The following is a 24187-nucleotide window of genomic DNA, read 5'->3' on the forward strand; positions in this document are numbered from 1 at the left end:
TTGGAGGGGAGGGGTCACACTAATATATATACTGTAGGGGAGGGGGCACGCTAATATATATACTGGTTTGGAGGGGAGAAGGTAAACTAATATATATACTGGAGGGGAGGGGGCACATTAATATATATACTGGAGGGGAGGGTGCACACTAATATATATACTGGTTAGGAGGTACACTAATATACTGTATATGCTGGAGGGAAGGAGGTACACTAATATATATACTGGATAGGGGGAGGTACTGTAATATATATACTGGAGGGGAGGGGGCATACTAATATATATACTTGCGGATAGGGGCATACTAAAATATATACTAGTTAGGAGGGGAGAAGGTACACTAATATATATACTGGATGTGAGGGGGCACACTAATATATATAGGAGGGGAGGGGGCACACTAATATATATACTGGAGGGGAGGGGGCACACTTTTATATATACTGGAGGGGAGGGGGCACACTAATATATATACAGGAGGGGAGGGGGCACACTAATATATATACTGGTTAGGAGGGGAGAAGGTACACTAATATATATACTGGAGGGAACGGTGCACACTAATATATATACTGGAGGGGAGATGGCACACTAATATTTATACTGGAGGGGAGTTGGTACACTAATATATATAATGGTTAGGAGGGGAGGAGGTACACTAGTATATATATATATACTGTAGGGGATTGGGCACACTAATATATATTTTGGAGGGGAGGGGTCACACTAATATATATACTGTAGGGGAGGGGGCACACTAATATATATACTGGTTAGGAGGGGACAAGGTAAACTAATATATATACTGGAGGGGAGGGTGCACATTAATATATATACTGGAGGGGAGGGGGCACACTAATATATATACTGGTTAGGAGGTACACTAATATACTGTATATACTGGAGGGAAGGAGGTACACTAATATATATACTGGATAGGAGGAGATACTGTAATATATATACTGGAGGGGGCATACTAATATATATACTTGAGGATAGGGGCATACTAAAATATATACTAGTTAGGAGGGGAGAAGGTACACTAATATATATACTGGATGTGAGGGGGCACACTAATATATATAGGAGGGGATATATAGGAGGGGAGGCGGCACACTAATATATATACTGGAGGGGAGGGGGCACACTAATATATATACTGGAGGGGAGGGGGCACACTAATATATATACTGGTTAGGAGGGGAGAAGGTACACTAATATACATACTGGAGGGAAGGGGGCACACTAATATATATACTGTTTAGGAGGTACACTAATTTTCATACTGGAGGGACGGAGGTACACTAATATTTATATTGGAGGAGAGGAGGTACACTAATATAAATACTGGAGGGGAGGAGGTCCACTAATATATAAACTGGAGGGGAGGAGGTACAGTAATATATATACTGGAGGAGAGGAGGTACACTAATATATATACTGGAGGGGAGGGGGCACACTAATATATATATTGGTCAGGAGGGGAGGAGGTACACTAATTTATATTCTGTGGGTGGAGTTACACTAGTATATATACTGGAGGGGAGGGGCACACTAATATATACAGTATAAGGGAGGGGCTGGGGCACACTAATATACATACTGGAGGATAGGGGGCATACTAATATATATACTGGTTAGGAGGGGAGAAGGTACACTAATATATATATTGGAGGTGAGGGGGCACACTAATATATATACTGGAGGGGAGGGGGCTCACTAATATATGTACTGGAGGGGAGGGTAAACACTAATATTTATACTGGAGGAGAGGGGGTACACTAATATATATACTGGAGGGGAGGAGGCACATTAATATATACAGTATACTGGAGGGGAGGGGGCATACTAATATATATATTGGAGAGGAGGGGGCACACTAATATATATATACTGGAGGGGAGGGGGCACACTAATATATATACTGGTTAGGAGGGTAGGAGGTACACTAATATATATATATTGTAGGGGAGGATATAAACTAATATATATACTGGGGGAAGGGGGCACACTAATATATATACTGGTTAGGAGGGGAGAAGGTACACTAATATATATACTGGAGGGGAGGAAGGGACACTAATATATTTACTGGATGGGAGGGAGCACAGTAATATATATACTGGTTAGGAGGGAAAGAGGTACACTAATATATGTATACTGGAGGGAAGGGGCCACACTAATATATATACTGGTTAGGAGGGGAGAAGTTACACTAATATATATACTGGAGGAGAGGGGGCACACTAATATATATACTGGAGGGGACACAATAATATATATACTGGAGGGGAGGGGGTACACTAATATATATACTGGAGGGGAGGGGGCACACTAATATTTATACTGGAGGAGAGGGGGTACGCTAATATATATACTGGTTAGGAGGGGTGCAGGTACACTAATATATATAGTGGAGAGGAGGGGGCACACTAATATATATACTGGAGGGGGCACATTAATATAGACAGTATTCTGGAGGGGAGGTGGCACACCAATATATATATATATTGGAGGGGAGGGGGCACACTAATATATATACTGGTTAGGAGGGTAGGAGGTACACTGTTATATATACTGGAGGGGAGGAGGTACACTAATATATATACTGGTTAGGAGGGGAGAAGGTACACTAATATATATACTTGTTTGGAGTTAATGCACACTAATATATATACTGGAGGGGCCCACTGATATATACAGTATACTGGAGGGGGGGGGGGCACACTAATGTATATACTGGAGGGGAGGGGACATACTAATATATACTGTATACTGGTTTGGAGGGAAGAAGGTATATTAATATATATACTGGAGGGGAGGGGGCACACTAATATATACAGTATACTGGAGGGAAGGGGGCACACTAATATATATACTGGAGGGGAGATGGCACACTAATATTTATACTGGAGGGGAGGAGGTACACTAATATATATACTGGTTAGGAGGGGAGAAGGTACACTAATACATATACTGGAGGGGAGGGAGGCACACTAATATATATATACTGGAGGGGAGGTGGCCCACTAATATATACAGTATACTGGAGGGAAGGGGGCTCACTAATATGTATACTGGAGGGGAGATGGCACACTAATATTTATACTGGAGGGGAGGGAGGCACACTAATATATATACTAGAGGGGAGGTCGCCCACTAAAATATACAGTATACTGGAGGGAAGGGGGCAGACTAATATATATACTGGAGGGGAGATGGCACACTAATATTTATACTGGAGGGGAGGAGGTACACTAATATATATACTGGTTAGGAGGTGAGAAGGTTCACTAATATATATAGTGGAGGGAAGGTACACTAATATATATACTGGAGGGGAGGCACACTAATATATAAAGTATACTGGAGTGGAGGGGGCACACTAATATATATACTGGGGGAGGGGACATATTAATATATACTGTATACTGGTTAGGAGAGGATAACTTATATTAATATATATACTGGAGGGGAGGAGGTACACTAATATATATACTGGAGGGGAGGGGGCACAATAATATATATACTGGTTAGGAGAGGAGAAGTTCCACTAATATATATTTACTGGAGGGGAGGGGGCACACTAATATATACAGTATACTGGAGGGGCCGGGGAACACAAATATATATTCTGGAGGGGTGTAGTATGGGTGACCGGCGGTCTGCTGACCGCCGGTCACCTTACCGACGCCGGGATCCCGGCAGCATACCGACGCCGGGATCCCGTCGGGGAGGGGCGAGTGCAGCAAGCCCCTTGCGTGCTCGCTGCGCTCGCCACGCTGCGGGCTCGGTGGCGACCTGCGGTCGCCACGGTTTCTATTCCCACTCTATGGGTGTCGTGGACACCCACGAGTGGAAATAGTCCCTGTTGGTCGGCATGCCGACCATCGGGATAGTGAGCCGTCGGGCTCACGGAGGAGGTCATGTGACTGTCGGTCAGCCGACCGGCGGTCACATGACTACCACCCATTCTGGAGGATAGGGGGCATACTAATATACACTGCTCAAAAGAATAAAGGGAACACTTAAACACCACAATGTAACGCCAAGTCAATCACACTTCTGTGAAATCAAATTGTCCACTTAGGAAGCAACACTGATTGACAATCAATTTCACATGCTGTTGTACAAATGGAATAGACAACAGGTGGAAATTATAGGCAATTAGCAAGATACCCCCAATAAAGGAGTTGTTCTGCAAGTGGTGACCACAGACCACTTCTCAGCTCCTATGCTTTCTGGCTGATGTTTTAGTCACTTTTGAAAGCTGGCGGTGCTTTCACTCTAGTGGTAGCATGAGATGGAGTCTACAACCCACACAAGTGGCTCAGGTAGTGCAGCTCATCCAGGATGGCACATCATTTCGAGCTGTGGCAAGAAAGTTTGCTGTGTCTGTCAGCGTAGAGTCCAGCGCATGGAGGCGCTACCAGGAGACAGGCCAGTACATCAGGAGATGTGGAGGAGGCCGTAGGAGGGCAACAACCCAGCAGCAGGACCGCTACCTCCGCCTTTGTGCAAGTAGGAACAGGAGGAGCACTGCCAGAGCCCTGCAAAATGACCTCCAGCAAGCCACAAATGTGCATGTGTCTACTCAAATGATCAGAAACAGACTCCGTGAGGATGGTATGAGGGCCCGACATCCACAGGTGGGGGTTGTGCTTACAGCCCAACACCGCGCAGGATGTTTGTCATTTGCCAGAGAACACCAATATTGGCAAATTTGCCACTGGCACCCTGTGCTCTTCACAGATGAAAGCAGGTTCTCACTGAGCACATGTGACAGACGTGACAGAGTCTGGAGACGCCAAGGAGCACATTCTGCTGCCTGCAACATCCTCCAGCATGACCGGTTTGGCAGTGGGTCGGTAATGGTGTGGGGTGGCATTTCTTTGGGGGGCCGCACAGCCCTCCATGTGCTCGCCAGAGGTAGCCTGACTGCCATTATGTACCAAGATGAGATCCTCAGACCCCTTTTGAGACCATATGCTGGTGCGGTTGGCCATGGGTTCCTCCTAATGCAAGACAATGCTAGACCTCATGTGGCTGGAGTGTGTCAGCAGTTTCGCAAGACAAAGGCATTGATGCTGTGGACTGGCCCGCCCGTTCCCCAGACCTGAATCCAATTGAGCACATCTGGGACATCATGTCTCGCTCCAACCCACCAATGCCACGTTGCACCACAGACTGTCCAGGAGTTGGCGGATGCTTCAGTCCAGGTTTGGGAGGAGATCCCTCAGGAGACCATCCGCCACCTCATCAGGAGCATGCCCAAGCATTGTAGGGAGCTCATACAGGAACGGGGAGGCCACATACACTACTGAGCCTCATTTTGACTTGTTTTAAGGACATTACATCAAAGTTGGATCAGCCTGTAGTGTGTTTTTCCACTTTAATTTTGAGTGTGACTCCAAATCCAGACCTCCATGGGTTAATAAATTTGATTTCCACTTATAATTTTTTTGTGACTTTGTTGTCAGCACATTCAACTATGTAAAGAACAAAGTACTTAATAAGAATATTTCATTCATTCAGATCTAGGATGTGTTATTTTAGTGTTCCCTTTATTTTTTTGAGCAGTGTATATACTGGTTAGGAGGGGAGAAGGTACACTAATATATGTATTGGAGGTGAGGGGGCACACTAATAAATATACTGGAGGGGAGGGGGCACATTAATATATATACTGGAGGGGAGGGGGCACACTAATATTTATACTGGAGGAGAGGGGGTACACTAATATATATACATGAAAGTAGGAGTCACACTAATATATATACTGAAGGGGAGGAGGCACATTAATATATACAGTAAACTGGAGGGGAGGGGGCATACTAATATATATATTGGAGGGGAGGAGGTAAACTAATATATATACTGGAGGGAAGGGGGCACACTAATATATATATAGGTTAGGAGGGGAGAAGGTACACTAATCTATATACTGGAGGTGAGGGGGTCACAATAATATATATACTGGAGGGGAATGGGCACACTAATATATATACTGGAGGGGAGGGGGCACACCTATATATATAGTGGATAGGAGGTAGGAGGTACACTAATATATATACTGGAGGGGAGAGGGCACACTAATATATATACTGGTTAGGAGGAGAAAAAGTATACTAATATAAATACTGGAGGGGAGGTAGGCACACTAATATATATACTGGAGGGGAGGGGGCCCACTAATATATACAGTATACTGGAGGGGAGGGGGCACACTAATATATATACTGATGTGGAGGAGGCATACTAATATATATACTGGTTAGGAGGGGAGAAGGTATACTAATATTTATATTCTGGAGGGGGCACACTAATATATATACTGGTGGGGAGGAGGCACACTAATATATACAGTATACTGGAGGGAAGGGGGCACACTAATATATATATATATATATACTGGAGGAGAGATGGCACACTAATATTTATACTGGAGGGGAGTTGGTACACTAGTATATATACTGGTTAGGAGGGGTGGAGGTACACTAATATATATACTGTAGGGGAAGGGGCACACTAATATATATACTGGAGGGGAGGGGTCACACTAATATATATACTGTAGAGGAGGGGGCACACTAATATATATACTGGTGTGGAGGGGAGAAGATAAACTAATATATATACTGGAGGGGAGGGGGCACATTAATATATACACTGGATGGAAGGGGGCACACTAATATATATACTGGTTAGAAAGTACAATAATATATATACTGGAGGGAACAAGGTACTGTAATTTATATAATGGAGGGGAGGAGGCATACTAATATATATACTGGAGGATAGGGGCATACTAATATATATACTGGTTAGGAGGGAAGAAGGTACACTAATATATATACTGGATGTGAGGGGGCACACTAATATATATACTGGAGGGGAGGGGGCACACTAATATATATACTGGAGGGGAGGGGGCACACTAAAATATATACTGGTTAGGAGGGGAGAAGGTACACTAATATATATATATATACTGGAGGGTAGGGGGCACACTAATATATACACTGGTTAGGAGGTACACTAATATTCATACTGGAGGGACGGAGGTACACTAATATATATACTGGAGGAGAGAAGGTACACTAATATAATTACTGGAGGGGAGTAGGGCGACTAATATATAAACTGGAGGGAAGGAGGTACACTAATATATATACTGGAGGAGAGGAGGTACACTAATATATATACTGGAGGGGAGGGGGCACACTAATATATATACTGGTGAGGAGGTACACTAAATTATATTCTGGGGGGGAGGAGATACACTAGTATATATACTGGAGGGGAGGGACACACTAATATATACAGTATACTGGAGGGGCTGGGGCACACTAATATATATACTGGAGGATAGAGGGCATACTAATATACATACTGGTTAGGAGGGAAAAGGTACACTAATATATATATATATATATATATATATATATATATATATATATATATACTGGAGGGGAGGGGCACACTAATATATATACTGGAAGGGAGGGGGCACACTAATATTTAAACTGGAGGAGACGGGTACACTAATATATATACATGAAAGTAGGGGTCACACTAATATATATACTAGAGGGGAGGAGGCACATTAATATATACAGTATACTGGATAGGAGGGGGCATACTAATATATATATTGGAGAGGAGGGGGAACACTAATATATATACTGGAGGGGAGGGGGCACACTAATATATATACTGGTTAGGAGGGTAGGAGAAACACTAATATATATACTGGAGGGGGAGGAGGTAAACTAATTTATATACTGGAGGGAAGGGGGCAAACTAATATATACTGGTTAGGAGGGGAGAAGGTACACTAATATATATACTGGAGGGGAGGGAGGCACACTAATATATTTACTGGATGGGAGGGGGCACACTAATATATACAGTATACTGAAGGGGAGGGGGCACACTAATATATATACTGGAGGGGAGGGGGCATCCTAATATATACAGTATACCGAGGGGAGGAGGCACACTAATATATATGCTGAAGGGGAGGGAGCACAGTAATATATATACTGGTTAGGAGGGGAGGAGGTACACTAATATAATATATTCTGGAGGGTAAGAGGTACACTCATATATGTATACTGGAGGGGAAGGGGCGCACTAATATATATACTGGTTAGGAGGGTAGAAGGTACACTAATATACATACTGGAAGGGAGGGAGCACACTAATATATACAGTATACTGATGGGGCTGGGGCACACTAATAAATATACTGGAGGATAGGGGGCATACTAATATATATTCTGGTTAGGAGGGGAGAAGGTACACTAATATATATATTGGAGGTGAGGGGGCACACTAATATATATACTGGAGGGGAGGGGGCACACTAATATATATACTGGAGGGGAGGGGGCACACTAATATATGTACTGGAGGGGAGGGGGTACACTAATATTTATACTGGAGGGGAGGAGGCACATTAATATATACAGTATACTGGAGGGGAGGGGGCATACTAATACATATATTGGAGAGGAGGGGGCACACTAATATATTTACTGGAGGGGAGGGGGCACACTAATATGTATATATATTGGTTAGGAGGATAGGAGGTACACTAATATATATATTGTAGGTTAGGATGTAAACTAATATATATACTGGAGGGAAGGGGGCACACTAATATATATACTGGTTAGGAGGGGAGAAGGTACACTAATATATATACTGGAGGTGAGGGAGGGACACTAATATATTTACTGGATGGGAGGGAGCACAGTAATATACTGGTTACAGGGGAGGAGGTACACTAATATATATATACTGGAGGGGAAGAGGTACACTAATATATGTATATTGGAGGGGAGGGGCCGCATTAATATATATATACTGGTTAGGAGGGTAGAAGGTACACAAATATATATACTGGAGGGGAGGGGGCACACTAATATATATACTGGAGGGGAGGGGGCACACTAATATATATACTGGAGGGGAGGGGGCACACTAATATATGTACTGGAGGGGAGGGGGTACACTAATATATATACTGAAGGGGAGGAGGCACATTAATATATACAGTAAACTGGAGGGGAGGGGGCATACTAATATATATATTGGAGGGGAGGAGGTAAACTAATATATATACTGGAGGGAAGGGGGCACACTAATATATATATAGGTTAGGAGGGGAGAAGGTACACTAATCTATATACTGGAGGTGAGGGGGTCACAATAATATATATACTGGAGGGGAATGGGCACACTAATATATATACTGGAGGGGAGGGGGCACACCTATATATATAGTGGATAGGAGGTAGGAGGTACACTAATATATATACTGGAGGGGAGAGGGCACACTAATATATATACTGGTTAGGAGGAGAAAAAGTATACTAATATAAATACTGGAGGGGAGGTAGGCACACTAATATATATACTGGAGGGGAGGGGGCCCACTAATATATACAGTATACTGGAGGGGAGGGGGCACACTAATATATATACTGATGTGGAGGAGGCATACTAATATATATACTGGTTAGGAGGGGAGAAGGTATACTAATATTTATATTCTGGAGGGGGCACACTAATATATATACTGGTGGGGAGGAGGCACACTAATATATACAGTATACTGGAGGGAAGGGGGCACACTAATATATATATATATATATACTGGAGGAGAGATGGCACACTAATATTTATACTGGAGGGGAGTTGGTACACTAGTATATATACTGGTTAGGAGGGGTGGAGGTACACTAATATATATACTGTAGGGGAAGGGGCACACTAATATATATACTGGAGGGGAGGGGTCACACTAATATATATACTGTAGAGGAGGGGGCACACTAATATATATACTGGTGTGGAGGGGAGAAGATAAACTAATATATATACTGGAGGGGAGGGGGCACATTAATATATACACTGGATGGAAGGGGGCACACTAATATATATACTGGTTAGAAAGTACAATAATATATATACTGGAGGGAACAAGGTACTGTAATTTATATAATGGAGGGGAGGAGGCATACTAATATATATACTGGAGGATAGGGGCATACTAATATATATACTGGTTAGGAGGGAAGAAGGTACACTAATATATATACTGGATGTGAGGGGGCACACTAATATATATACTGGAGGGGAGGGGGCACACTAATATATATACTGGAGGGGAGGGGGCACACTAAAATATATACTGGTTAGGAGGGGAGAAGGTACACTAATATATATATATATACTGGAGGGTAGGGGGCACACTAATATATACACTGGTTAGGAGGTACACTAATATTCATACTGGAGGGACGGAGGTACACTAATATATATACTGGAGGAGAGAAGGTACACTAATATAATTACTGGAGGGGAGTAGGGCGACTAATATATAAACTGGAGGGAAGGAGGTACACTAATATATATACTGGAGGAGAGGAGGTACACTAATATATATACTGGAGGGGAGGGGGCACACTAATATATATACTGGTGAGGAGGTACACTAAATTATATTCTGGGGGGGAGGAGATACACTAGTATATATACTGGAGGGGAGGGACACACTAATATATACAGTATACTGGAGGGGCTGGGGCACACTAATATATATACTGGAGGATAGAGGGCATACTAATATACATACTGGTTAGGAGGGAAAAGGTACACTAATATATATATATATATATATATATATATATATATATATATATATACTGGAGGGGAGGGGCACACTAATATATATACTGGAAGGGAGGGGGCACACTAATATTTAAACTGGAGGAGACGGGTACACTAATATATATACATGAAAGTAGGGGTCACACTAATATATATACTAGAGGGGAGGAGGCACATTAATATATACAGTATACTGGATAGGAGGGGGCATACTAATATATATATTGGAGAGGAGGGGGAACACTAATATATATACTGGAGGGGAGGGGGCACACTAATATATATACTGGTTAGGAGGGTAGGAGAAACACTAATATATATACTGGAGGGGGAGGAGGTAAACTAATTTATATACTGGAGGGAAGGGGGCAAACTAATATATACTGGTTAGGAGGGGAGAAGGTACACTAATATATATACTGGAGGGGAGGGAGGCACACTAATATATTTACTGGATGGGAGGGGGCACACTAATATATACAGTATACTGAAGGGGAGGGGGCACACTAATATATATACTGGAGGGGAGGGGGCATCCTAATATATACAGTATACCGAGGGGAGGAGGCACACTAATATATATGCTGAAGGGGAGGGAGCACAGTAATATATATACTGGTTAGGAGGGGAGGAGGTACACTAATATAATATATTCTGGAGGGTAAGAGGTACACTCATATATGTATACTGGAGGGGAAGGGGCGCACTAATATATATACTGGTTAGGAGGGTAGAAGGTACACTAATATACATACTGGAAGGGAGGGAGCACACTAATATATACAGTATACTGATGGGGCTGGGGCACACTAATAAATATACTGGAGGATAGGGGGCATACTAATATATATTCTGGTTAGGAGGGGAGAAGGTACACTAATATATATATTGGAGGTGAGGGGGCACACTAATATATATACTGGAGGGGAGGGGGCACACTAATATATATACTGGAGGGGAGGGGGCACACTAATATATGTACTGGAGGGGAGGGGGTACACTAATATTTATACTGGAGGGGAGGAGGCACATTAATATATACAGTATACTGGAGGGGAGGGGGCATACTAATACATATATTGGAGAGGAGGGGGCACACTAATATATTTACTGGAGGGGAGGGGGCACACTAATATGTATATATATTGGTTAGGAGGATAGGAGGTACACTAATATATATATTGTAGGTTAGGATGTAAACTAATATATATACTGGAGGGAAGGGGGCACACTAATATATATACTGGTTAGGAGGGGAGAAGGTACACTAATATATATACTGGAGGTGAGGGAGGGACACTAATATATTTACTGGATGGGAGGGAGCACAGTAATATACTGGTTACAGGGGAGGAGGTACACTAATATATATATACTGGAGGGGAAGAGGTACACTAATATATGTATATTGGAGGGGAGGGGCCGCATTAATATATATATACTGGTTAGGAGGGTAGAAGGTACACAAATATATATACTGGAGGGGAGGGAGCACACTAATCTATACAGTATACTGGAGGGGCTTGGGCACACTAATATATATACTGGAGGAGAGGGGGCACACTAATATATATACTGGAGGGGAGGGGGCACACTAATATTTTTACTAAAGGAGAGGGGGTACACTAATATATATACTGGTTAGGAGGGGTGCAGGTACACTAATATATATACTGGGTAGGAGGGGGAACACTAATATATATACTGGTTAGGAGGGTAGGAGGTACACTTATATATACTGGAGGGGAGGAGATACACTAATATATATACTGGTTAGGAGGGGAGAAGGTACACTAATATATATACTGGAGGAGAGGGGGCACACTAATATTTATACTGTAGGAGAGGGGGTACACTAATATATATACTGGTTAGGAGAGGTGCAGGTACACTAATGTAGCCTTATATCAGGCTAAAGATGTAAATATGTATAAATAGACATAGAGGTTATAAATTGGTATAAATAGACCTAGAGGTTATAAATTGATATAATTGTATTTTGGTAATATGTGTATATATAAATGAAATTCATATGTGTGAAATAGCATATATTACTGTTTGAATAAATAGTAGGGTAATGTGTACATTTATTTGTGCCTGTATATGTAATATATATATAACCATCAGAGCTGTGTTTGTATATTAGTAAGAGGGGGCAGGATAGCACGGTGATAGGTGAGGTTGGTTTAATAATATACTAATGTTAGTGGATGGGGATTTGAGGGTTTTGAGTGGTTGCCGCTGCTGTGAGCGGAGGACCCGCGCGCCGGTTACTTAGGGCCGTGTGCAAAACAGGAGTGGGCCACGAGCCGGTAACAGAGGGCCGTGTGCAGTACAAGAGGGGGGCCACGAGCCGGTAACAGAGGGCCGTGTGCAGTACAAGAGGGGGGCCACGAGCCGGTAACAGAGGGCCGTGTGCAGTACAAGAGGGGGGCCACGAGCCGGTAACAGAGGGCCGTGTGCAGTACAAGAGGGGGGCCACGAGCCGGTAACAGTGGGCCGTGTGCAAGAGAGGGAGTCCGCGAGCGGGTAACTAGGTATATATAAGGCGCTCCCGCCGGAGGACGTTAGACTGCAGATCTCCCTCTCAGTGCTCGCACCCAGGCATGGATATATGACTCATTTAAACACCTCACATCCATAGTTATTGATTCTCCCTATACAAACTGCCTAAACTTTAATGCCAGTAGAGGGGAATGAGAGCCGGTGGTACCTGGATAGTACCTTGAAAGCGATAAACTTATGTACTGTAAGGAGTACTTAATATACCTAGGAGCTAGTGGGACCCAAGATTGAGCTACTGAGTGTGGTCTTTAGGTTGAAATAACAGGAACAAGAAGCTTCATAACGACAAGGAGATAGTCTTACAGCATAATCTACCTGTATAAAATATTTATCAATATTATCCCCGCTATATCATATGTGACTTTATAAAGGTATTTACTGCCTAGAGCTGAGGTATTTGAACAAACCAAGGTTTTTTTTATATATTTCATTTACTACCTTTGATGAGAACATTGCTTAAGAGACAGTCTAAAACTAAGCGTCTGTGGAATTGTAAAGACAATTATATTGTAAAGTACAGAGGAGTGCTGTTTCATTAAAGAGACAAGACTACCAGAGATAAACTTCACAAAGGAGTTGGGTATAAGATTGAGTAGATACAAGTATACTTTTATTGTGAAAAAGAACTAGCCCACTCGAAGGAAAAGATACTTTCTATTTAGCTAGAGAAAAGGATACATAAGTGACATTCTACAAAACAGTAATTGCAACAGTAACATTCTGTATTGAGCTAAGCAATTCACCAACAAATTGAAAGAGAAGGGAAAATGTTATTACTACAGTGTAATGTTAAATTGTTATTACTTTTGTGAATTTCATGGGCCCTTATAGTGCACTATCCATCGCATTAAGAGTACCCGGGTCACTCTAACACCTAAGGGTGTTGCTTTAAGAAGGTAATTTTTGTATTGCATGCAAACAATTCATGTATAGGTATTTGGGGAAATGTAGTATTAGTATGGTATTCCTTTATTAATCTGCAAAAGTTAGTAATATGTTGTTATAAGGTATTAAACACAACATTATACTTACCATCTGTGTCTGTGAGCTGGAGTTTGGTCCATGAGTCCTGGAAGATAGAACAGGTAAAAAGTTGGGGTGTGTGGTTTAATTAGGGGAGTGCACTTACACACAGGGACTGAGGGAAGCTTACCCAGACAAGCCTTATTAAACATTTAGTCTTGGTGGAGGCACAATTAATTTATAGGTAACCTATATATGTATATATTCATAGAAATATATCTTGATAGATAAGGGAGGGTTACATATTGGAGGCAAGTCTGCTGAGATCCGAGTTTAGTAAGAATGGAAAATTTAACAGGAGAAGATATATACACGTGGTGTATGCAAAAAGAGAAAAATCCTAAAAAGTGTATAGGTATAGGAGGAAATTTCTCTGAATTTTCAGATGAAGAAGTCATTAGAACATTTATAGACAAATTGTATGGGGTTAAAAGACCTAGGATTGTGGACAAATGGAGAGGGGAAACAGCCATATTAATAGAAGCTGAAAGGGATTTAGATCCATGTTTAATACCAATGATTATAATGGCAAATGAGGACATTGGGAGGCGATGGTATATTATTTGGCCAAAGAGAAAAGATGAGGAAGCTACTAATGCACACATATCCTCTTCTTTGGATAACTCTGAGAGGGAAAATGCAAATAGTAATACACAAGGAAATGGTGCAAATGTAGATAGGTCGCAGTTTGAGACAATGGTAGATAGAGTGGTTACCCAGTTAGAACGCTGGCACTATGAAGGGAGCTGTAGGAGATTACAAATATTTTCGGGGATAGTGCCTGTACCACTAGGTGAAGAAACGTATGAATCCTGGAAGGAAGCTGCTGTTCAGCAAGCTGAGGAATGGCAATGCCCTGATCAAATAAAAAGGCAGAGAGTGATTGAAAGCCTAAGAGGGCCTGCCATGGGAATAATACAGGCAGCTAGACGAAGTAATCCACAAGCTACTCTTGAGACGTATTTCGAAGCTCTAGATTATGCCTATGGTACATTAGAAGACGTAGGGGATTTAACATCTAGGCTGCATCACACGTTCCAGGAACCTGGAGAAAGTGCATACTTAATAAGATTGGACAAACTTCTATACAAGATAGTAGAAAAGGGTGGAAATACCCGGGATGAAGTAGACAGAAGCAGAATGAAACAGTTACTGAGGGGAGCACTGACAACTGATTCTGTGGCCCAGAAAATTAGATGATCTGGAACAAGGGAACCTACTCCTACTTTTAATGAATTGTTAAAAGAAATAAAGCAGGAAGAAGTATTAATTGAAATGAGAGAAAAAACTATAAAAAAGGTCAAAGTCATTCAACCCTCTGTAGAAGTAAATCCTTTTGAAGATAAGATAGTTAAAATGATAGAGGATCAGAATAAGAAAATAGAGCAATTTATAGCCTCTCAAAGTAGCAGAAACTCGGGAAACTCTTCTCAAAAGAGTAATAACAATTCATCTGATCGAGGCATGGGAAGAGGAAACTCTTACAATAATAGGGGAAGAGGATGTTTTAGATGTGGTAGAATGGGACACAGAGCTTTTGAATGTAATGCTAATACTGATGGATCATCTTCAAGAACTCCTGTAACAAATTATAACGCACATAGAGGAAATTTTACGGGGCAGGGAAACGAACAGGGGAGGGCTGTGAACCCCTCACAGTCCCCCTAGAGGTCAGCTACTGTGCAATGGGGAATTCCTGGTGGAATGGGAAAGTGGCAGAGGGTTTATTGGGGCCTACCCCCATAGTTCCTGCATCTATTAATGGAAATAATTGTAAGGTACTTTTAGACAGTGGATCCCAGGTGTCTATAATTTTTGAAACATGGTATAATGATCATATATCAGATGTACCCATACAACCACTCAGTGGGCTAGTCATCTGGGGATTAAGTGTTGAAAAATATCCCTACTTTGGTTATGTACAAGTAACCCTTGAATTTGATAGGAAAACACCTGAAAAGCCTTTAGAAGTACCTTTTATTGCTCTTATATGTCCTGAAATTCAGGGAGAAAGAAATGGACCCCCTGTGATTGTGGGGACTAACACTCAGTTATACCATGTACTATCAAATTTGTGCCAGAATGAAGATGGACGAGCTATGGATGTAGGACATACCTTGCTGGTGCAACCAGAAACAAATCTCAGTGAAAGTGGGAACGAATTTGATGTTTGTTTTCAGGAAAGTGACATGTTAAAAGAAGACAAGACTTCTTTAATTAAGGAATTAGAATACCGGAAACAAGCATTCCCAACTGGAGAATGGGACTTAGGAGAAGCAAAAGGAGTAGAGCATGGCATAAAATTAAATAATACAAGTCCTTTTAGAGAGCGCTCCCGTAGGATAGCACCTGCGGATTTTGAAGACGTTCGCTTACATGTGAAGGGTTTACTGGAGAACCAAATCATTATAGAATCCCGTAGCCCATATGCTTCTCCAATTGTAATAGCAAGAAAAAAAAAATGGAAAGATCCGTATGTGTGTAGATTATAGAACACTGAATTCCCGAACAGTACCAGACCAGTACACAGTTCCTAGGATTGACGAGGCATTGGATTGTTTACAAGGGAGCAGGTGGTTTTCTGTACTCGACCTAAGAAATGGATTTTATCAGATCCCTATGTGCCCAGAAGACAGAGAAAAAACAGCATTTATCTGCCCATTAGGATTCTTTGAATTTTTGAAGATGCCGCAAGGTATAAAGGGAGCCCCTGCTACATTTCAAAGGACTATGGAGAAAGTTATCGGAGACATGAATTACAGAGAAGTTATTGTCTACCTAGATGATATTATTGTTTTTGGAAATTCCCTTGCTGAACATAACGCCCGTCTATTAAAAGTATTAGATAGATTAATAGAAGGAGGATTGAAGTTATCCATCGATAAGTGCCAATTATGTAGGTCCTCTGTGAAATACTTGGGACATATTGTAGGCAGAGAAGGGGTCTCAACTGACCCTGCCAAAGTTGAAGCAGTGAAGAATTGGCCCCGTCCAACTAAATTAAAAGAACTTAGATCTTTTTTAGGGTTCTGCGGTTATTACCGCCGTTTTGTCCCAAATTATTCTAAAATTTCAAAGCCTCTCACTGATTTGACTAAGGGTTATCCTCCAAATAATAAAAAGAAAGCCACTAAAACAATTTCCAACCATTGGTTCAAACCAAGTGAACCATTCGGAAATAGATGGGACCATAAATGTGAAATAGCTTTTCAAGTTTTAAAAGAAAAACTGACTGGTGCTCCAGTCTTAGCATATGCTGATCCAACCCTTCCATATGTGCTTCAAACAGATGCTTCACAAGAAGGAATAGGAGGGGTATTATATCAGAAGTACCAAGGTGAACTGAAACCTGTGTCTTTTACTAGCCGGGGCTTATCCATTAGTGAAAGGAACTATCCTACACATAAGTTGGAATTTTTAGCTTTAAAGTGGTGTGTGGTAGAAAAATTCCACGATTATTTGTATGGTGTACCTTTTGAGGTGCACACCGACAATAACCCTTTAACATATATACAAACAACAGCAAAACTCGATGCTACCGGACACAGATGGCTTGCATCATTGGACTTGTACAATTTTTCTTTCAAATATAGACCAGGAATTAATAACATTGATGCTGACTTACTGTACAGGATCCCCAACCAAGGCAACAGTGACGTTGAAGAAGAATGGATTGAAGTGCCTATGGGAGATGTGAAAGGGATATGTCATCAAATACAAATTGGAGAAATGATGCCGGGGGAAATGTTAAGTCCTTTAGGAGCCACTTCCAAAGCTCTTCCATTATCATACTGTTGGCTGAGTAATTTGGAGTTAGAAGGATTGCCAAAGCTTAGAACAGGTCAAATACAAAATGATCAAAAATCAAGATCCAGATATAGGAGATGTAATAGTAAAAATGACACAGAGTTGGGATCATAAGCCCTCGCTAGTTACCAAACAAGCTAAGTTATTGGAACGACAGAAGAACAAGTTATTCTTAACAAATGGGCTATTACATCGTGTGACTAAAAAACAAGGAGGAAGTGAACGGCGACAGTTAGTTCTGCCTAAAAAGCACAGAAATACAGTGATGAAAGCTTTGCACCATGACCAGGGCCATTTAGGGTATGATAAAACCTTTAAGTTAATATCTGATAGGTTTTATTGGCCAGGAATGAGGGAAGAAGTAGAAGACTATTGTAGAAACTGTGGAAATTGTATAGTTCGGAAAACTGTAGTTAAGCAGATTGCCCCTTTGGTAAATTTTAAAAGTAATGGGATTTGGTGTGCATGGATTTTTGGACATTAGAAGTAGAGCCAGGAAAGAAATGCCACATATTAGTGATAACTGATCATTTTACCAGATATGCCCAGGCATATGTAACACCAAACCAAAAGGCAACTATGGTAGCAAACACATTATGGAACAAATTTTTTGTCCATTATGGTCTTCCAAACAGACTTCACTCTGACCAAGGTAGAGAGTTTGAAAGTAAACTAATAAAAGAGCTTTGTGTAATCTGTGGAATAACTAAATCAAGGACAACCCCATATCATCCACAAGGCGACCCCCAACCTGAGAGGTTCAATAGAACCTTGTTGGATATGTTGGGAACGTTAAATCCTCTTGATAAAAGGTACTGGAAAAGACATACCGACCGTTTAGTACATGCATATAACTGTACACAAAATGAAGCCACAGGGTATTGCCCCTACTACTTAATGTTTGGTCGTAAAGCCAGGCTTCCCATAGATGTATGTATGGGGATATCCACTAGTGACAAACCTGCTATATCTCACATAAAATACATAAAGAAGTTGCTGGAGGAATTACAGGAGGCTTATGATATTGCTGAATGTGCAGCCAGGAAATTGGGATTAAAAAATAAGACCAGATATGACAGGAGAATACGTGACCATGAGTTAGTTCCAGGGGATCAAGTCTTACTGAGACACCTAGGGATACCTAGAAAGCTTAAAATTTCAAATAGGTGGAGGGAAGATCCTTTTGTGATTGTTGAGAAACTTTCAAACTTACCTGTATATAAGATCAAGCCTGAGTCAGGAGAAAACAGGATACTCACATATCATAGGCAGCATCTATTACCTATAGGGAAAGAAGTTCGGTTAGAAGGGCTTGAACTAAACGATACTACCAGCACAACTAATGAAAGAACGGGAAGTAGAAATGCAATACATAATGAATTGAGTATTGTAAATGACCTAGATGATGAGCCAGAGATACAAGGGTATTATTATAAGGATGAATGTTTAGGTTTTGACAAATTTACTGATGAACATGTTACTGAGGGTCCCCTAGGACATGTGGAAGGTAAAATCCAAAAGCTAAGTGATAATAACCCTTGGGAAGAAAATCTGGAATATCATAATACTGAAAGTAGGAGAGTATCAGATAATTCTGATAGGTTTTCGCATCTTTATAGTGAGATAGAGGAGGAACAGGTGTGGGATAGGCCAAAAAGGATGTGTCGGCCCCCTACTATACTTACATATGATCAACTAGGGATACCATGTACTATACCTAGGGTGACACATGCTACCACTGTATCGTTATGGCCATATTTTTAATGCTTACCTGGTTAAACATGAGACAGGGAGAACTTAAAGTATGATTATATACATAATAAGGTGGTGGTGATCCAGCAGATAATCTATACTGGATCACCAGGGGGAGATTATGTAGCTTTATATCAGGCTAAAGATATAAATATGTATAAATAGACATAGAGGTTATAAATTGGTATAAATAGACCTAGAGGTTATAAATTGATATAATTGTATTTTGGTAATATGTGTATATATAAATGAAATTCATATGTGGGAAATAGCATATATAACTGTTTGAATAAATAGTAGGGTAATGTGTACATTTATTTGTGCCTGTATATGTAATATATATATAACCATCAGAGCTGTGTTTGTATATTAGTAAGAGGGGGCAGGATAGCACGGTGATAGGTGAGGTTGGTTTAATAATATACTAATGTTAGTGGATGGGGATTTGAGGGTTTTGAGTGGTTGCCGCTGCTGTGAGCGGAGGACCCGCGCGCCGGTTACTTAGGGCCGTGTGCAAAACAGGAGTGGGCCACGAGCTGGTAATAGAGGGCCGTGTGCAGTACAAGAGGGGGGCCACGAGCCGGTAACAGAGGGCCATGTGCAGTACAAGAGGGGGGCCACGAGCCGGTACTAGAGGGCCGTGTGCAGTACAAGAGGGGGGCCACGAGCCGGTAACAGAGGGCCATGTGCAGTACAAGAGGGGGGCCACGAGCCGGTACTAGAGGGCCGTGTGCAGTACAAGAGGGGGGCCACGAGCCGGTAACAGTGGGCCGTGTGCAAGAGAGGGAGTCCGCGAGCGGGTAACTAGGTATATATAAGGCGCTCCCGCCGGCGGACGTTAGACTGCAGATCCCCCTCTCAGTGCTCGCACCCAGGCCTCCAGCGCTGCTAAGAGCTGTACCGCTGCAAACATTACAGCAGTGGCAGGAGTAGCTTGGAGAGCGCAGCCAGAGAGGGCCAGTGGGGCGGACAGATAGAGATCGCTCCAGGGAGCTGTTGAGGACATCGCACCGGGAAGCCGCGGCTGACCGGCCCTTTGGTGTCGAGGTGCCAGGCGGAGAGGCAGAGATCGCGTCGGGAGCCGCCGCTGAGATGCTTTACCGGCAGTGACATCCAGACGGGTGGTGGTGGGCAACGAGATCCAGCAGAAGTGACACCCTGGCGCCATAGCAACACTGACGCCAGCGGCAGCGATAGCTTATCCTTCCCATTTAAGGCAGAGCCTGGAGCAGAGGCCCAATAAGCAGTGGAGGGGCGGCGCCTAACTGACAGTTGCTGATCAGAGGAGGAGTCGGGGGAGCACCCGGAGCAGTACTGCTGTGCTGTGGATATGTAAGTGAAAACAAAGCAACCACTTACTTCATACTACGCACAGCAGACAGTAGTAGGCTGATGAACACTTAAATAGACTGGTATAGAAACAGCAGCGCTAAGCAGCGACCAATAAGGAGGCAGCCAACGAATATAGAGAGCGTAGCGAGTGATAGCCGCCTTAACTCATAGTGTTTTCCTCTGGTAATACAGCATTATGGTAGTGCCCTGGAGAAGTTGAAAGCCCTGCATGATTCTAGTGAGTGGGGGTGACATGGATATATGACTCATTTAAACACCTCACATCCATAGTTATTGATTCTCCCTATACAAACTGCCTAAACTTTAATGCCAGTAGAGGGGAATGAGAGCCGGTGGTACCTGGATAGTACCTTGAAAGCGATAAACTTATGTACTGTAAGGAGTACTTAATATACCTAGGAGCTAGTGGGACCCAAGATTGAGCTACTGAGTGTGGTCTTTAGGTTGAAATAACAGGAACAAGAAGCTTCATAACGACAAGGAGATAGTCTTAGCATAATCTACCTGTATAAAATATTTATCAATATTATCCCCGCTATATCATATGTGACTTTATAAAGGTATTTACTGCCTAGAGCTGAGGTATTTGAACAAACCAAGGTTTTTTTATATATTTCATTTACTACCTTTGATGAGAACATTGCTTAAGAGACAGTCTAAAACTAAGCCTCTGTGGAATTGTAAAGACAATTATATTGTAAAGTACAGAGGAGTGCTGTTTCATTAAAGAGACAAGACTACCAGAGATAAACTTCACAAAGGAGTTGGGTATAAGATTGAGTAGATACAAGTATACTTTTATTGTGAAAAAGAACTAGCCCACTCGAAGGAAAAGATACTTTCTATTTAGCTAGAGAAAAGGATACATAAGTGACATTCTACAAAACAGTAATTGCAACAGTAACATTCTGTATTGAGCTAAGCAATTCACCAACAAATTGAAAGAGAAGGGAAAATGTTATTACTACAGTGTAATGTTAAATTGTTATTACTTTTGTGAATTTTATGGGCCCTTATAGTGCACTATCCATCGCATTAAGAGTACCCGGGTCACTCTAACACCTAAGGGTGTTGCTTTAAGAAGGTAATTTTTGTATTGCATGCAAACAATTCATGTATAGGTATTTGGGGAAATGTAGTATTAGTATCGTATTCCTTTATTAATCTGCAAAAGTTAGTAATATGTTGTTATAAGATATTAAACACAACATTATACTTACCATCTGTGTCTGTGAGCTGGAGTTTGGTCCATGAGTCCTGGAAGATAGAACAGGTAAAAAGTTGGGGTGTGTGGTTTAATTAGGGGAGTGCACTTACACACAGGGACTGAGGGAGGCTTACCCAGACAAGCCTTATTAAACATTTAGTCTTGGTGGAGGCACAATTAATTTATAGGTAACCTATATATGTATATATTCATAGAAATATATCTTGATAGATAAGGGAGGGTTACACTAATATATATACTGGATAGGAGGGGGAACACTAATATATATCCTGGTTAGGCGGGTAGGAGGAACACTAATATATATACTGGAGGGGAGGAGGTAAACTAATATATATACTGGAGGGAAGGGGGCAAACTAATATATATACTGGTTAGGATGGGAGAAGGTACACTAATATATATACTGGAGGGGAGGGAGGCACACTAATATATTTACTGGATGGGAGGGGGCACACTAATATATACAGTATACTGGAGCGGAGGGGGCACACTAATATATATATACTGGAGGGGAGGGGGCATCCCAATATATACAGTATACCAAGGGTAGGAGGCACACTAATATATATGCTGAAGGGGAGGGAGCACAGGAATATATATACTGGATAGGAGGGGAGGAGGTACACTAATATACATACTGGAGGGTAAGAGGTACACTAATATATGTATACTAGAGGGGAAGGGGCGCACTAATATATATACTGGTTAGGAGGGTAGAAGGTACACTAATATACATACTGGAAGGGAGGGAGCACACTAATATATACAGTATACTGGTGGGGCTGGGGCACACTAATAAATATACTGGAGGATAGGGGGCATACTAATATATATTCTGGTTAGGAGGGGAGAAGGTACACTAATATATATATTGGAGGTGAGGGGGCACACTAATATATATACTGGAGGGGAGGGGGCACACTAATATATATACTGGAGGGGAGGGGGCACACTAATATATGTACTGGAGGGGAGGGGGCACACTAATATATATACTGGAGGGGAGGGGGCACACTAATATATGTACTGGAGGGGAGGGGGAACACTAATATTTATACTGGAAGAGAGGGGGTACACTAATATATATATACTGGAGGGGAGGAGGCACATTAATATATACAGTATACTGGAGGGGAGGGGGCATACTAATACATATATTGGAGAGGAGGGGGCACACTAATATATATACTGGAGGGGAGGGGGCACACTAATATATATATATTGGTTAGGAGGATAGGAGGTACACTAATATATATATTGTAGGTTAGGATGTAAACTAATATATTCTGGAGGGCACACTAATATATGTACTGGAGGGGAGGGGGCACACTAATATATATACTGGAGGGGAGGGGGCACATTAATATATGTACTGGAGGGGAGGGGGAACACTAATATTTATACTGGAAGAGAGGGGGTACACTAATATATATACTGGAGGGGAGGAGGCACATTAATATATACAGTATACTGGAGGGGAGGGGGCATAATAATACATATATTGGAGAGGAGGGGGCACACTAATATATATACTGGAGAGGTGGGGGCACACTAATATATTTACTGGTTAGGAGGGGAGAAGGTACACTAATATATATACTGGAGGGGAGGGAGGGACACTAATATTTTTACTGGATGGGAGGGAGCACAGTAATATATATACTGGTTAGGAGGGGAGGAGGTACACTAATATATATATATATATATATATATCGATGTATACATCCGGCACTCAGGATAAAACAAAAATATGCCTGGGTGCCTTCCTTAAATTAATGC

The 24187-nt window shown here is 41.8% G+C and overlaps 1 protein-coding gene across 1 annotated transcript; it reads left to right on the plus strand.

Annotated features, from left to right (window-relative positions):
* Window positions 1-14550: 14550 nt before the first annotated feature.
* On the plus strand, window positions 14551-15468 carry LOC134944123 (paraneoplastic antigen Ma1 homolog). The gene has a single exon (XM_063932696.1). The coding sequence runs from the start codon at window positions 14551-14553 to the stop codon at window positions 15466-15468; it is 918 nt and encodes a 305-aa protein (XP_063788766.1).
* Window positions 15469-24187: the final 8719 nt, after the last annotated feature.

The sequence above is a fragment of the Pseudophryne corroboree genome, chromosome 7 (genome assembly GCF_028390025.1).
Source record: "Pseudophryne corroboree isolate aPseCor3 chromosome 7, aPseCor3.hap2, whole genome shotgun sequence".
Lineage (NCBI taxonomy): Eukaryota > Metazoa > Chordata > Amphibia > Anura > Myobatrachidae > Pseudophryne > Pseudophryne corroboree.